General features: G+C 38.7%; 1 protein-coding gene across 2 annotated transcripts; it reads left to right on the plus strand.

Moving 5' to 3' along the window:
* Positions 1–2,601: 2,601 nt before the first annotated feature.
* On the plus strand, positions 2,602–15,908 carry gucy2d (guanylate cyclase 2D, retinal). 2 transcript variants are annotated; one of them, XM_015021136.1, is made up of 19 exons: positions 2,602–3,843; positions 4,588–5,623; positions 5,703–6,004; positions 6,097–6,469; positions 6,559–6,643; positions 6,729–6,840; positions 6,926–7,045; positions 7,149–7,229; positions 7,862–8,038; positions 8,124–8,280; positions 8,380–8,529; positions 8,700–8,848; positions 8,926–9,083; positions 10,487–10,679; positions 11,857–12,031; positions 13,180–13,278; positions 13,935–14,029; positions 14,119–14,201; positions 15,777–15,908. In XM_015021136.1, exons 2-19 carry the CDS (start codon positions 4,750–4,752, stop codon positions 15,859–15,861), a joined length of 3,468 nt encoding a protein of 1,155 aa, XP_014876622.1. In that variant the 5' UTR covers positions 2,602–3,843; positions 4,588–4,749; the 3' UTR covers positions 15,862–15,908. The 2 variants fall into 2 exon arrangements, with proteins under 2 accessions (XP_014876622.1, XP_014876621.1); XM_015021135.1 differs by having other exon boundaries at positions 4,592–5,623.
* Positions 15,909–17,830: the final 1,922 nt, after the last annotated feature.

Here is a 17,830-nt window from a genome sequence, read left to right on the forward strand (position 1 = left end):
CGAACGTGACTTACATTTGTTGGCTGTGCACCAATCCCCTCAAGCTCCTCGTCTTTGGTGGTCCTTCTTCTTTTTTTCCCTCTTTATTAATCAGAGTAAAGTGTTAAAACAAATATCTACACCACCCTTTCCAGACTTTTATGAACCTATCACAGTTACAATGTGTCAGCTGTTTGTTTAAGAAGAAACAGTCCTCTTTCATTTAAAGGGACTGTTTGTACGCTGACAAACTGATACTGCCTCTGATTAAATGAGAATGACAACAGTGGTGATAGCGCACAGAGTGTTAAATTCCAGTCCTGTAGCCCAAATGATGGGAAGATGCTGTGTGCTTTCTCTTTCACACCCCAATTATTAATTTTCACATTGTGTTGGTCTATCACAAATTCTAGTAAAATACACTGAAGTTTGACGCTGTAATACAGCAAAATAGGAGAAAGGAAGGGTTTTAATACTTTTGCAAAGCAGAGTAAGATCTTGTCTGTTACAATCAGATAAAGAGTTGAGTGGTTGAAACAACATCTTGGCCAAAAAGGTGTTCCTCTGTTCATCTATTTAGACCCTTCATTTAAATTATTGTTGTGCATCTGCTGCCTTTTGGTGTTTGTATCTTTTGTCTAAGTGCCCAAAATAAATAATCTGAACAGATAATCTACTATAAGGGTTAATCATTTAAACCTGTCCGGATGGTGTCAGGGAATCTACTCGGCCTCTTTGGTTTGAAAAGAATCGCGTTGCAGTTGCACTACTTGCTCAAAAGGTGGCAGCATACAGTCAATACGACCCAAACCTCTGAAACGACTACGATGCATCAACGTGTCTGTTAGCAAAAACTCACACAGGTAAAGTAAAGCTGTTTTTGCGATACTCTCACCAGTAAAGCTCGCAGAGGATTTCTTTTTTTTTTTTTTATTAAAAAAAATGTTATGTTAGTAATAATCTGAAGGTGAAAATCCACCGTGTACTGAATGTGGTCCTCTAGGATTCATCCTGGAGAGGCAACATGCGCTCACAGCTCTCTGCAGCCAGTGAGAGTGGATATACAGGTTTCCCCATAGGCTGCTCATGATTACCTTTCCTAAATTACACTCTGGTATGACTTTCAGTGATGACTCCTAGCTTTCCTACACGCTGTTGATCCTGTGATCCTGGAAGGTGGGAGTGATGTCATTGGGAGAGTCTGCCAGATTAAATCACTTGAATAATCAAATTTGATCACGGAAAACTGTTGTTCCTTTCACAAACCCTCTCAAGTAAAGTATTAACTAAGGTAGATGAATGCTTTTAGTTGAGACAGTATGTATTTTTTGAGCGTTGAACAAAATGTCTTATTACTAGTTTTGCAAGCAAGTGGCCTCACATCTACTGCCTCACAGTGAACCTGTAGGTCAGGGGTGGCCAAGTCCAGTCCTCGAGAGCCACCATCCTGCAAGTTTTAGAAGTATCCTTACTCCAACACACCGGGATCAGCTCTACAGAGGCCTGATAACAAGCCATTCATTTGATTCAGGTGTGTTGAAGCAGGGATGCATCTGAAAGTTGCAGGATGGTAGCTCTCGAGGACTGGACTTGGCCACCCCAGCTGTAGGTGCTGATCGCCTCCTGACAGTATGGTGAAGTGATGCTGCCTCTGCTGAGCTGGCTGTATGTCCGACCTTGCTTTGGAGTGATCTCTAACAGTGCTGTCAGCCATGTCACTAAGAGGCTTGCGTGCAGCCGACCAGTTTAGCAAGGCCTCGCCTGACTAATCTGATTACTTTAACAAGTCTTCTGTGGATGTGCAAGACAGGACAAATGAGAACAGCGCTTACCTCACATATGCCGCAACCAGCCTTCATAAAGAGGTCATTGAGGATGCATGTTTGAGCATTATTTCCCAGCAGCTTTTTCATTTTAAACAGAGTTTTTGTTGTTTCTTTTACCTTATCAAAGAAACAACTTCCTGTTAGCTTATAACAATTAGCACACCAGATATTTTCAGCTGTTTGCTCCAGCTTACGTACTTCTTTTGCCTCATGAGCATCATTGTACAGATTCAACACAGACAGGTTGGATGGAAGGCACCTGTGTGAACAAAAATCTTTCGCCATGATTGGTTGTACTTTGGTTGCTTCTTTTCTGAACATTCTTATGATTTCTGTTCTTAGATTTTCGTACTGGATGGTTGTTTTTCATTTTAATCATTGCTTCATTTATACTCAGAAATCTTCCATAAAATGGAAAAGGACAGAAATACTCAGTTTTCTGCTTCAAAGCTGCTTCCATTCGGTAATTGTCACCTTCCCTGCATATGTACTGTGGACCCCCCACCTACTGTCATTGTTCAGCAAATTCAACTTTTCACACATTTTTCTGAGAAATGTAATTTCTAATTACTCATAGTAAATGTATGTATTCAAGTGTTTTCCTGTTCAGCATATCTGTAATTTTCAAAATAAAATGCAGCTTGGGAAGCTGAAACTCAGTCACAATGCTACTTGACATGCTATTAGCTGGAGCCAATCCAGGAGAGGCACTTTGTGTTGATTGGCTGTATTCCCAAGTATTCACAAATTGTTGACTAATTTTCCTTAGCTCACATCGTAGTATAGCCCCATGTTATCAGGCTTAGAAATTTATGCTTTTTGACTTGTATAATTTCATGCTTCACTCTTCAGTTCCAGCACCACATATCCATCTTTTAGCCTCCTGTCAATACTTATCCGAACCTCATCCTTTGCACTCTTTTGATGCGTATCTGACTTGTACCACATTCCCACAACCACAACGGCTTGTGGTGATCGTCAAACAAGATCTTGTATGGCTTTGTTAACATTCGCTTTGTACTTGTCACTATTACACAAGATCAGCTTTGTGGAGCATGTGATGTCTTGATAGATTCATAGTTCTGCCATATTCTTTCCATTTTAAAGGTGATGAATGGAATAGCACTCTGTGAGATCTTCAAAGATTGGAATATTTCTTTTTAGTCTCTTTTAATATTTTATCCCCAACCTTTCTGGCGTGTCTCCATATCTTCAGTGTCAGATCAGAATATGGGATAAAATGTTCCACGAACTTACTTTCATGTTGTGTTGTAAACCTCTAGATTGTGTCATTTGTCCTTGATTTTAAAGAGGCCTGAACTGCAAATCACTAAAAATTTCTGTTTTTTTCACGCAGACATGTGAAGGTACCCACTTGTTTAAACAGGATTTAAGTTTCCAGTTATCTAGAAGTCATGTTTAAGTGCACTCTATGCAACAGTTGCTTGGATAAATCAGCACGTGAGAAACAGTGAGTGTGCTTCTACTTTCACCTTCTTCTCCTGGTGATCCTCCCTGCCACTATGCTTCCCCCCAACACACATGTTTCCCACACTAGTATGGATTAAAAGCTAAAGAAGGTTGAGAAGTCAAAGCTTGTCAGCCCTTCCCACTTTTTTCCTTCCCTTTACTTATTCCCTCTCTCAAGCCCTCAGCCCATCAAGCTGATCTATTTTTACCAGTCCAAACTCTGGAACCGGGTTGCACCTCTTCTCATGTACCTGTGGTTTGGGGTGGGTCCCAGTCCAAAACAGGGACAGCAACAACTAAACCAAGAAGACCAACACCCTGGAATTTGGAAGTTTTTTTCATTCAACCTGCTTCTAATAACTTGGACAAAAAAATGATATAAACTTCCAGGTGTTCTTTTTTTTCTATTTTTGTTTTGTACCTCACCTGAGTTTAGGATTTATGTTTCACAATGCAAGACAAAAGATAATCTCATCCTGAGTACGCTTAATTCACCTGGAATTTGGATGGTGCTATTTAACGACAGACTCAAACCCTGACATGGCTCCTGTGTTGAAAACTACTCCAGGTAAGGTCTCCATTAATTTGACATGTGCTATGTACAGGTGAACAATTCTTTATTTTCTGTAGCATTGCTTAGGTCTGTCGGTGCTCGCTACACACTTTAAATAAGTTTAATTTGAAAGCTTTTGATATACAACAGCACCTAGTTACAGGGGTGTCAGTATAAATAACTTAAAAAACTTATTTGCTAATTACATATTTTGGGAAAAAGGTTTTAAATTCTGAGTTTGTATATGTAAATTACACACTATATCAGCAACAGATATGGTTCAGGAGGCAGGTATGATTCAGCAATTTCTGTTTAGCTATAAAGTTGATTTCAGAAAAGGAATCCTTAATTTTTTACCAGCTTACATAGAAGTATGACATGTATGACTGAATTAGACTTGAAGATGGCGCAGAAACCTTGGAAAGACCAAATCACAGGCAAAGGAGATAGCATAGCAAATAGAAGGTTAGAGAACAGGATCCAGATTTAGCTGATGGTTACCTGGAATTAGCTCTGGCAAAGCTAATGAGCTTCTTACACACATGCTAGTAATTCTCCAAGGGACAGCACAGGCAGCGCGTCCTCAGCTGTGAGGCCATATCAATGCTGATAGGATTCATAATGGCATCTTGTCAAAGGATTTTCAAGGCTCATCTCTGATTTATAAAGATTAAATCAAAACAAGTCTTCAGTTCCAACATAATTATGAAATGTTGTGTCTTATGTTTCCTAATATATTTTCGTTCTTGTCTCCTGGAGGCAGTGATGTCTTGGAGTCTTCTTGCCGCCTGTCCACCTTTGGACTAGAGGCCTGCGGAGTGCCAAGGGAAGCAATCCCAGAACCAAAGAAAATCTCACCTACCATTGTAAACTCTCAGTTCACCTTCTGTGTCTGAGGCGTCATTGAAGCTGGATGTGAAAATGACTAATCAGAGAGACCCTCGATGTCTGCACAACCTTGCCTACCACCCACGATGGAGGCACCACTCAGTTAAAGTGATAAAAAAGAGGCATATATGGACGGTGATTACAAATAGTTTTGCTGGCTGTAGAAAGTTTCAGCTATCATCAGCACTATTATCACTGTCATCAAAATCCTTGTCATCAACACCACAGTTGCCATCATCCCCAGTGCAGCAAACCAGAAGATCAAGGGGGAACTGGTTTTATCTCCTATTACTCATGATCTCATTATTTCCTTGTCAAGCATGGGCAACCACTTTCAAGGTGGCCCTGGTTGGACCTTGGACATGTGACATCTTATACTCTAAGGCTCTCCCTGACTTGGCAGCCCGCCTTGCCACCAGCCGTATAAACAAGAACCCCTACCTTAACAAAGGCTACTGGTATGACTACACATTGATTAATGAGGACTGCAAGTCAACTCGTGCCCTTGTTCGCTTTGCTGATCTAGAAGGTTACGGTGCTGCTTTCTTGGGTCCTGCTAACCCAGGCTACTGCTCCTCTGCTGCTTTGTATGCAAAAGAGTGGGATGTTGGGATTCTGTCTTGGGGTTGTCTCAAACCCAACATGAACACAGGAGACACGTACCCTACCTTCCTAAGACCACTGCCATTGTCTGCCCATGTAATTTTTACAGTGCTAAGGTATTTTCGATGGGCTCATGTGGCCATCATCTCAGAAGAAACTGATATTTGGGAAGCCACAGGACAGGAGTTAGCCACTTCACTCAGGGCTCTTGGCCTGCCTGTCAACCCTGTAATCACAATGGAGAGTGATAAGGACGGGCCTCGGAGAGCTCTGAAAAGAGTGAGGGAAGCAGATCGAGTTAGAGGTAAGATGCACTTTACTCAGAAGTCAAGAACTTAAGCCCATGCAAACTGTGCAAACTTGCTTTGTTAATCTTTTTGCAGTGATCATCATGTGCATGCCCTCTGTCCTGATTGGTGGCCAAGCCCAGTACCAGCTCCTGACAACAGCCTTAGCTATGCGGATGATAGACCGTGGCTATGTTTTTATTACCTATGACACACTTCTGTATTCCCTACCATACAAAGACGCAAACTACTACATGCTAGGAAATGATACCAAGCTCCGAAAAGCCTATGATGGAGTTCTCACCATCACCATGGAGTCTGGGGAACACAATTTCTATGAGGCCTTCAGAGAGGCTCAAAACACCTATGAAGTACGCAGCAGTACTCCACCAGAACAGGTAAGACTTGTTGAGGAATCTAATTATTGAAAGTGAGAAACCAAAGTTAACGCATTCTTCCTAAAATGTATTGTCTGACTGCCCTTTGTTAGGTTTCTCCATTCTTTGGCACCATTTACAACATGATGTACTATACTGCTATGGCTGCTGAGCAAGCCCGCACAAGTGGAGGCCATTGGGTATCAGGTGCCGTCCTGGGAGAGAGTGAGGGAGGCTTTGAATTTGAAGGATTCAATCAGCAGCTGCAGGCAGGAAGAAACGGTGAAGGGATGCAGGCTAGCTATGTAGTGCTGGACTACAGCGGCATGGGCATCTCGCTCTACTCCACACATTTTCTTCATCGTAGTCACACAGACGGCAAGACAGGAGGCTTGAAATATCTTGGCCGCTCAATTCACTTTGCAGGCAGCACTCCCTACACAGATTCAAGTTGCTGGTTTAGCTCGTACTTTGCTTGCACTGGAGGTCAGTTTGTTAGCATACTAGCATCCATACACTGATGTAATAAATGTGGTAATTTACACAAACGTTTGTTCTTTTTCTTCTTTCCAAAGGGATGGATATAATCACATTCTTTTTTCTATCCCTGTTGTTCATTTCTCTGGTGGGAGGTGTAGTAAACGTCTTTCTTCACTTGAAGTAGGTATAGCAGAGTAGGAAAATTACATCTCAGCTTGCTCAGTTTTTGTGTTTTCTCAATTATACATGATGTTTTTGTGCACAGGAAACAAGGCAAAGTTGGGTTCAGCTTTGGGAGTAATGGAAACGGTGGCTCATCGAAGGTGATCCTGACTCTTGATGATCTGGTTTTTATCAACACTCAAGTCAGCAAACGGGTCAGTCTCACTGAATCAAAACTGACACCTCTGCATTTCCAAATGATTTGCTCTGGCATTACCTTTTTATCCTCTCTGTGAGCAGAAGCTAAATGATGAAAGTATCATGAAAAGCCAAGGCGACATGAAGACACCTCACCACTCTGTGTCTGGCCGTAGCTACCTAGCCTCCACTCCAGACAGTTCAAACGTTGCTGTGTTTGAGGTAAGAAAATTACACCACGCCAGATGCAATGGATATGTTTCCCACTTTTAGTTCTGTCTGGATCCTCTGATATGTAAAAAGTAATGTTTACTTTATCCTACAGGGTGACTGGGTTTGGTTGAAGAAATGTCCCTCAGGAACAGTTTCTAGCGTGAATGGCAGCACAGAGGTAGTCTTTGTGAAAGTAAGTGAGTTCTTGAAGTTTGGTCTTGTGACACATTCTGGTCAGAACCTTTTTCTATAATGTGGTGTCAGAGAAATATGAAGGTGGTGTGCTTCAGTAGGAGAGATATATGAGGGCTTCCAAGGTGTCCAAGAAAATGTCTTGGCCAGAGAAAACTTTGTTCTTGTTCTTTCAGCCTCTGGCAGAAGAAGAAAGTGTTCTGTTTTTGCCAACTAGGCGCATTGGCCTTGAAGATGTATGTGTGAGAAAGATTTAATGAGATACGAAGCAGAAGTTAAAATGAGAAATGAGAAATCTTTTAGTTTTTTACATGAACTCCCAAATTATGGCAACTTTTCTGTTTTTTTTTTTTCTTTTGGACGTTTAGATTTTAGAGTAATGATGATATGCAAGGTTAAATTGCATATCATCTTTATACATAAAAACATGGCAAACTGAAAAAAGTTTTATTTGTATAAAGATTTCAAAATGGCTGAACTTGGGAATCATTGTGTTCATTGTGGTGGAAACTCTGTTTTTGATAAACCAAATAATTTAACAATACTAAATACTTTTTGGTCACAAAAGAGCAGAGCACAGTGGTTTTGTAAAACATTAAAAAAGTGTTGCTTTTTTTTTTTTTTCCCTTTCAGCTAAGGGAGATGAGGCATGAGAACCTAAATCTTTTCCTGGGACTGTTCTTTGACTCTGGGATCTTTGGCATTGTTACTGAGCACTGCAGCAGGGGAAGTCTGGAGGATTTGCTGGGCAACGAAGATGTGCGTCTTGACTGGATGTTCAAGTCTTCCTTGTTAATGGATCTGATCAGGGTAAGAAAGACTTCTCTCTGTTTTATTTTACACATGATCAGGTTGTCTCATTACATGTATTTTTTTTATTTTTTACTTCCATCAGGGAATGAAGTACCTGCATCATCGCAACATCATTCATGGGCGGCTCAAATCTCGTAACTGTGTGGTGGATGGGCGCTTTGTGCTGAAAGTGACAGATTATGGGTTTAATGAAATTTTGATTACACAAAGCATAGACACCGATGAGGAAAAGCCTGAGGGTGAGAACACCTGCAAGTTTGGAATAACATTTTTTTCTTTATTTACTTATGCATGACAATTTGCTTATCTACGGTTGTGCGTTTTTGTCCAATAAAAAGACTTGCTCTGGTCGGCTCCGGAGCTGCTGCGAGACCCAAGTCTGAGGAAGAAAGGGACTTTCTTTGGAGACGTTTACAGTTTCTCCATCATTGTGCAGGAGATTGTCTCTCGCTCTTCGCCTTTCTGCATGCTGGATATGCCTCCCAAGGGTGAGTAACTTCAGGCAAGATGGTGGTAGATTCTAAGTAATTTTATATGTCTAAGGTCTTTCTAAAAATCCTCCTTGCATGAGACAAGGACTCTTAAACAAAACTTTTCCCTTTAATTTATTCTGTGTTGTGTGTGTCTAATATTTTGCTCATTTTTTGTGTGTTGACAGAGATTATCAACAAGGTTAAAGACCCTCCACCTCTATGTCGCCCCATTATATCAGTGGAGGAGGCCCCTGTAGAAGTAATTCAGTTAATAAAACAAGCCTGGAGTGAAGATCCAGAGAAGAGACCATCCTTTGAGGATATTTTCAAGCAGGTAAAAATCTGGAAATACGTTCATTTGGGATTCTATAATGAACTGAAACTTACTGGGAACCAACCTTCTCATGACAGTTCAAGCACAAAGGAAAGAAGACTAACATTATAGACTCTATGTTGCGGATGTTGGAGCAATACTCCTCCAACTTGGAGGATCTCATCAGAGAGAGGACGGAGGAGCTCGAGCTGGAGAGACAGAAAACAGATCAACTGGTGGCTCAGATGTTGCCCAAGTAAGTATTCATCATATGGAAACATTATAAAGACATGATGTTATACTCAAAACTGCAGTTGACGACTAACAACAGCTTAAAACAGATGCAAAGGAGGTAACATTTTTACTACCAAGTGACAAAAATTAAATGATGCTGCTTAGTCATAGTGATAGAAAGTAAAATACTGCATCATTAAAGTGACTGATGGCAATGCAGTTTCTTTTGAATTTTTTTTAATTGTGCCAAGCTTATTGCCACCTTAGGTTTGTTTTTTTTTTTGTGCAAAAATGCGCAAACTTCCTAACAGGCAAGACTCTCTTTGTCCTGAAGCAACAGAAGACCCATTTGTGTTTATGTCATTGAACATAATTTCTATTCTGATAATACAGAATCGTAAAATAAATAAAAAAACCAGTCCACATCAGTGTTACAAATGTAAACCTGATATAAATGATTATGCTCCAAAAATGTCTGAATTATTTTGCTGACTGAGGGTTGTGTTAATTCATTTGACTCAAATTAACAGGTTAGGTTATGGGTTTGACTCTGCAAAAGTAACTACTTTCTAAACATAAATGCCAACGAATAACCCATAACCCAGATTACTAAACAAGTAATATTTTGTTCACTCTGCTCCTTCGTCATGGAACTCGTTATTAGAAACTTTTAGATCAACTGAACCCATTTTGTTTAATGCTTTTAAATTTAAACAAAAAATTCTTGAGGCTGATTCTATGAGCCTGTTTTTTTTATAGCTCGACTTTTATCTGTATTTTTCTGTGTTGTATTTGTTGCTACCTCTTGGTTAGGACTTCCTTGAAAAAGAGGTTTTTAATCTCAATGGGTATTTTTATCATAGGCTAAATAATAATAAAAAAAATTGGGTCAAAATGAATTTATTTTATTTTTATTTTAAATAGAATGAACCAATGTAAAGATGACAGCCTCGTCATGTCTGAAAAGACTTGACAGAGATCTGAGTTTGGAAACCAAAATACATAGGCTCAAAAATTTAAATAGCATTTCAATTAAATTTTAAAACTGCTACAAAATGACAAAGATAATTAACACAAATAAATATAGCTTCATAGCTTGTCTACAAGTTGAATTTATGACAAATTCTTTGGTTAAAGTGTGTATGTTGAAAATGGCTAGCACTAGCTTGCGCTAACTACTTAGCAGCTAAAATGCTAATATTATCTTTAATGCGAATAAACTCATTCTTCAGTGTGAAGAAACATCATTAATGTGTTCAGTGACGTCTGATTAGATTGTAGTATAGCTAAATTTAGTGGTCATTGAAGAATGGTGAAGCTAATTAGTCACATTTTGTTGAAGTTTTGAAAACACGCAAATTGTTTTTGAGAACCTGTGTGTCAGCACTTCAAGCTCGCCTTTCAGTCTTCATGTTCGTCTTTCAGGTCTGTGGCCCAGGCGCTAAAGCTCGGCAAGCCTGTGGAGCCGGAACATTTCAGTGTTGTCACGCTGTACTTCAGTGACATCGTGGGTTTTACAACCATCTCCGCGCTCAGTGAGCCCATCGAGGTGGTCGACCTGCTCAACGACCTCTACACGCTTTTTGATGCCATCATCCCACTGCACGACGTCTACAAGGTTAGCATTCATGGGCCGTTTGCAGCGTTTTAATGCGACTTTATTCTGAATTTAGCTTCTTTTTTTTAAAAGTAGTATTGTTTGCATGTCAGAGGAACTACTTTTTTATGTTTTTGAAGTTAACAAACAACTATTTTGCATTGTGTGACGTATGGAAAAAATGATAACCCATACATGTTAAAGGGATTTTGTGCATTATATTGTGTTTAATTATTATACAGTGTTATATATGAGTGGATCATCACTTTTTTGCTTGTGACCTCAATCACACAAATGGCTTCCCTCTGTAAATCACTCAAACATTGATCTGAGGCTAATTCAACACTACCATGAAGTTAATAGTTTTTTTAAAAATTCATTGTTAAAAACTCATGTACGCCTGGAAGGAAAAATAGTAAAATATGGTGGTGGCCATTATTTCACATTTTTATTTAATGTCTGAATATTATTTCAACCAACTCACGCAGTGTTTTATGATACAAAGTGTTGAAAAACCTTCTGTAATGCCATTACATAGTGTAAAACCTAGGAATATAGACGTTATCTATAGTAAGGAAAGGAAACTCATCTTGTTTGACCTAAAACAAGAAATTAAAAATAGCCTTTGTCATTTTGAAACTGATTACACAGTTTCTGTTGGTATTTTTCATTTAAATGCGAACAGTACTCAGTAACAAATACTGAGTTACTGCCATTAATATTGCCTTTAAAGGAATAAAATACTTCATAACACATTAGAGATTTTTATTTTTACTGCAGGACAAGGCAGGGGGGGTAGCATCTGACTGTTGGGTTGATTAGCTGATTTCTATTTTTTTCACATATGTTACTGATGTTAGTAGTAATTGTTTGCTGATGATGCTCCATATCTTTGGAGTGATATTTGATGTTATTTTGGCACACTGCATTGCCCCTCACTTTTAAAACTTTGAGTTTTAATATCTTTCTTACTTTTTTTTTTTTTTTATAATTGCCCTTTGGGACTTGAATAAAGCTGAACATGAATTAGCTATTAAATCAGATATATTTATATTTACAAATTTTCCATATTTGACACATATTAGTATTGGGTTGAAGTTCTCCTCACTTTTTATGTTTCCTAATTGTCTGTAAATTAAGGTTGAGACAAAAGTCCCTCTCTTGTGTTTGTTCACCTCTTCGTTTTCGTGCTGCTCAGGTGGAAACCATTGGAGATGCGTACATGGTGGCCTCTGGAGTTCCCACCAGGAACGGCAATCGTCACGCAGCTGAGATGGCCAACATGTCCCTTGATATTTTGAGCCTGATTGGGAGCTTCAAGGCTAGACACATGCCTGACCTGAAACTCCGGATCCGTGTTGGCCTGCACTCCGGTGAGCATCATGTTACTACTTTCTGTTCAGTGATAAAGTCCCAACATTAGAACTGTACGCCTTGAAATAGCATCTGGACAATTCCTTAAAACAAATGACTGCATTTTGTGTTCAACGAGCTTACATAACTTCACGGTTTGTTATAACAGCATATAAAAGCAATGGATCAGTGTTTTCTAAAGCTTTTCTTCACTTATCTACCATGCCTGGCTGTTGCACATTTTTATATAGATTAATTTCTCAGATTGATATATCGTCTGAGAATAAAAATACCCTTAACTTAAAGATATACCTCTTCTTTGTGTCTCCACTTACAGCAATAGCAAATATTTTCCTTCTTTTATTGCATCTACTAAAACTACCAAAAGCAAAACAATACAGTTATATAAAAAAGGATAATCCTATCACAGTTTAGCTATACTTCAGATTTTGTAACACCAGGGAACCGTAGGGGAACAAGTGCAGAAACTGATCCAAAACATGTTTCAAAAGTAAAAAAAAAATAAAACGCAACAAAAAGGCAGGTCATTCAGAGAAAACTTTAAATAAAAGTAAATGATCTCAGTATCACTGAGCCAAAGTGTAACGATCGTTTTCAAGGACTGAACCAAAGCTTTGAAAAGTCATTCAGAAGTCCCACGGATTCAAAAAAGCTTCCCTAAAAAAGTTAAATGATCGGAGACGCATTTAAATTTTTACCTTTAATATTATCTGTCTTATATACTGTATTTCTAATAATTTTGTGTGTTACATGAAAAAAGTAATTAATGCGAAGTGCTCAAAACTCTTGATAAGTGCAGTAAGCCAGGAGTTATACTTGTCGGTGCTGTGCAATATTGGGTAAAATAAACCTAAACTCCACTTCAGGGTGAATAAGAGTTAAAGAAGAATCTGAGTCCCCAAGCTGCTAAGTCAAGGAGATATTTTTACCTCTTTTATCCTCGTCTGAAACGTGTTCCTGGAACAGTGAAACACTATCCACTTAGAGTGCTGTCATCCTATTAAGACACCGCACACGCTGGACTTCTGACACGGCCCAATGCATTTCTGTTCTCTCCCGGTTGGAACGCCACCTGCATTTATGAAAAATGTACGTTTATAAACATCTATAGTAACGTATATACGCCACATGCATTCGAAAATCGCAGGTCCAGTCGTAGCAGGAGTGGTCGGCCTGACGATGCCTCGGTACTGTCTGTTCGGAGACACGGTCAACACCACATCTCGAATGGAGTCCACCAGTTTGCGTAAGTGTCTTTAATAGAAGACGCCTGCATTAATGTTCTACGTTTTTTTCTGAGCGTTCTGGGCTGGAGGACAGGTGTGTGGCAGTCCGAGTACACGTTGCCTCAGGCTAAACAGGGCTTTAAGTGAGCAGGACTCACTAATCCTTTAACACTATCAACAGAATTAAAGGGCATGTTGAAGTTTCAGGATAAATGCCAATAATTACCACATTTATGTCAATAATACTCTGTACATTCAAATTTAGGCATAAAGCTGAGGGTTTGCTGTGAAAGATCCTGTGTGGCCTTTTAATACATGAAATTTTTAAGACTTTCCCTAGAAGCTACAGTTTGTCAGATGTAGCTTTTTTGTAATTTAACCAGTTGTTTTCTTTTGCTAATTTAGACCATATGGTGGATATTCAGGGATGAACAGATGTGTAGTCAGAAACTGCCCAGTAATGATCTACTGCCACCAAGTGGAGGAAAAACAAACGGCAACCAGTCTAACCTTACATCACCGTCATCAGCTTCAGTTTCCCAAACTGTGTCCCAATGTACTGGCAATTTGAGGAGCATCTATAAAGACAGATCAACCCGGCACAAAAGAGTTTCTATGTGGATCTGTCATAAAGCGATTTCCCTGCTCTGAAATTATGTTTCTTCTGCATGCATAGCTTACAGAATCCATGTGAACCAAACAACAGTTGATCTCCTGAACAACTTGAATATGGGATACAAGATTCAGGTCAGAGGTCTGACAGAGTTAAAGGTATGTACCACTGAAAGATTGACTTTTTAATAACGTGAGAAAAACTGTAAGTCCTTTAGAAGTTAACGCAAACTGTGATCTGATTTTAGGGAAAAGGTATAGAGACCACCTACTGGCTAGTGGGGAAGGAAGGTTTTGACAAGCCTCTGCCAGTTCCCATCGAGAGCAAAGAGTAAGAAAACATTTTTACCTAAATGTTATTTGTCTCAGGTAAACTGTGAACTCCTCCGTCCAGAGGTATAGAAGATTTTGTGGCCCCTTCAAGGATCTGGAAGGGCTTCAGATAATTTGAATTGAGTTTCAGATGCATCAGCTGAACACATCAGAATGTTAACAGTTTTAACTTAAATCCTGACTTTTTAGCTGCCTGTGCCAATGTGCAGAATCATTTTATGTGCATTGTAAATGTTTAGAAGTAGATCAGAGGGAAATACTGCTTCGATTTCCACTACTACTACAAAATATTTCTTTTTCTTTTCATGTCTGATTTAGGGCCAACCTCAATATGCAAAAATTCATTCTAGAAATAAATATTAAAGAGAATATATTAGATAATTGACTTAAGTAACAGAAACGTTAATTGTAAATCTGGGAGTTTCTGAACAAACCAGGTTTGCTTTCATGCTTGTGAACACAACACATTTCAAATATTTTTTTTAATCAACTATCTTATCCTGCCAGTTTAAAACTCAATAAATTGTTAAAATGAGTGTAACTTAATATCATCATGACGGAAAACCTTCTGATTAGGAAATAAGTCTGTCAGGCACCAGAACCAAGAAAAGAGCCCAACTGGAATCAAACACAATCTGATCACCTTGTTTTAAGACTCAGTCTCTTAATCGTTTTTCCACTAATTTTATTTTGCCTTTCCATCCATTTTTTTCTCCTAAATTTGGGTATTTAGAAGTTTAAATTGTGCACAGAAATACTTCTGTTTCAATTTCGGAGACATAAACTGATATAATTTGTCATAAAATCGAGTCTTTCAGCAGCTAATGTATCTCCAGTTATTTATTCTGAGTTTCTTTTTGATTTTTTCCTGGTAGTGGTTTGTTTGTTTAATAATAAAATCATTTAATTCCAACTCAAGTATTAAATTTCAAATTTTAAAATAAATATATTTGCCTTAATTTCTGTCAAATATGTAATAAAATGAGTTGCTGACCAAGATTATTTTATTAATGTGACTTAAAGGAATTTTAAAACAAATACAATTAAATAGCCTTACAGCTGCTACCTTTAATGGTTTGTGTCATTAATACTTTTATGTCTTGTAAAGTATCTGTGAGTTTTATTAGGAACAAACAACATAAACCCTTTTTCAGAAGTGGTTTATTTTCTCTAGTAATGCTGAACCTACTTTACTAGGATATAGTTTTTAATAATACTTACACTTATATTTTGAGTAGTTTCTTTAAGTGTTGTTTTGAAAAGACAGTGTGATCCATTAGTGGAAACTACTTTTATTTTAGTCTAAACGAGGAATTGAGGCTTTTATTTTGAAGAATATAAATCCTAATTTCTAACTCTTCTGACCACCAGTGTAGGTTTTCATTCCTTATAATAATAATAAACATTATCATAATGATAAAGTGAGAATCAGTTTAATTAGTTTTCTCACTTGTTCAGTGTAGAACAAACTGTGTTAAATGGAGAGTTGAAAAATGTTCATTCCTGCTGTGAATGTGCCGTTTAGTCCTGTATTCTCCTCACAGACGCATAAAAGCTGCTTTTCCTCTTACAGCGGTGTCAATCATGGAATCGGGCTGGACGAGATCCCTCCAGACAGAAGACAAAAATTCCTGGATCGACAGAAGAAGGCGAATTAGGCTGGGATCAGGGGCTGATGCTCAAGATATGGGGAATAAAAAAAAAAAATGTTTCTGCCGGGCCAAAGACGTGCACGTAACGGGAAGCAGCAAACCCAGGAAACGGAAGCGGATCTGGAACCAGTGATTTTCACATTATGCGTTGTTCGCATTTGTAGTGTGATCACGGCACTTCAATGAAGAATCCGTACTTCTCTGTGGCAAAAAGGAGGCAAGCAGGAAAGGATCTTCAATTGATTTCACATCAGTTGTTTATGAACCAAAAATGCATAAAATACAGGAAGGTGTTTCAAGGTCTAAGATGTCAGACAACCACTCAGAAACAAGAGATATCTAGCACTGCGTACCATGTGTTTGGTTGCTGTGCTTGTTTTATGGAACATATTCCTAATTTTGTACATTATAAAGATATTGATCAGATTTTGTCAGCGACCCGAAAGCTCAGTTCTCCCAACTGCACTTCAGAAGTGCTGATTTACCCTGAGTTTCATTAGGATTTATTCATCAGCGCCTGGATCAGTCCGGGTAGACGAGGAAAACTCCATCCAGCACCTGTAACAAAAACGGCCAAAATGCTCCATCCCATTGCTTCTGTGGTTTAAAGTCTTTTCAAATAACATGCCAGAGAAAGTGCTGGAGTCTAGCGCCCCCCACCTGTTGACTGAAAAATGGCTACTTTAGCTTGCACGTACAGGTTAGATGAATTTGTCTCACCAAGAATATCACCTATAATTTTTATTTTGGCAAGCAGTTAAATCAAATAGATGTTTTTGGCCATTTTATGTTAAATTGTCATGATAATTCCCTGATACTGTAACACTGTGTTTTCATTCAGTGGTTATCATTTAGTGAGAACTTACTGAATGATCTCAGCCTGTTGAGAACATGCGTTTTAAGCACTTTTTCCAAAGCGACTCACAGTGTTGTTTTTGGTGGTGTGCGTGCTGCTTTAAGAGCTGTATCCCATATGTGGCCGCTTGGTTTCATCAACGCCGTTCCTCTATAGGCAGTCTGTTACAGTAGCATGCTTCACGCACGGCTGATTGCTGTCCTTTATTTAATACAGCATGTTTCTTCCACAATGATGCACAGATCTTTAGAGTCAATTGGCTGAAATGATCGTTCCCCATGCTGTGCTTCGGCGGGCTAAACTCGAAGGATCTCCGTCGCTCAGAGGGAAATGTCTGTGTCTTTTCTTCAACCTAGAACTTCTGCTTGGACTCCTCGAGGTTTTTCTTTGGCTTAATTTGTATATCATGTAAATGTGTATATAGCTTGTGTCCTGCACAGTTAGTTTTTTTTTTTTTTTTTCTTTTTTGTTTTGTTTTGTTTGATTTTTTCTGCTTGGATTTCCTAATTATTAGACTGAACTGGAGATGTAAGCAAATCACAACGGTTCAGTCACAGTCTGCCACGAATCTTATACTGATGTATCAGCAGGCAGGCGATGTCAAATTATGAACGTCCTCTTAAAACCAGGCTGCAGACTTTTTTGGCAGCTTGCTGATTATCACTTTTAACCTTGCTGCAGTAGTTTAGTGCAAAAGGAAAAAAAAAAAAAAAAAAAAAAAAACCTGGACGCCTGATGACTTAATTGTCAGGCTGCATTTGATGTATTACACATCATTAACTGTTTAGCAGTTCTGACTCTTTCAAGCACGATTAAACCCATGACAAAGAGAAAATCCTGAATCAAGACGAGCAACATGGGAGGAGTGGTCTTTTCTTTCATTGGTGGGTATCTGAACAACAACATGATTAATCCTATTTTAAAGGCAATACCTGTTCTTTTTTTTTTTTTTTTTTTTTTTTAGATTTATAACCAATTTGCCAAACAGGTAGGTCACATCAAAACTGAATGGACTGCATTGTTCATTTTGAAAGTGATCTCAGTGTGTTTCTGTAAATAAATTGTGGTTTTAGTGAAGATTGTGTCCTCGTATGTCTGACTCGCTGCCCAACATCAGTT

This window comes from Poecilia latipinna, unplaced genomic scaffold (genome assembly GCF_001443285.1).
Source record: "Poecilia latipinna isolate Pla-1442-1.1 unplaced genomic scaffold, P_latipinna-1.0 Scaffold2727, whole genome shotgun sequence".
Lineage (NCBI taxonomy): Eukaryota > Metazoa > Chordata > Actinopteri > Cyprinodontiformes > Poeciliidae > Poecilia > Poecilia latipinna.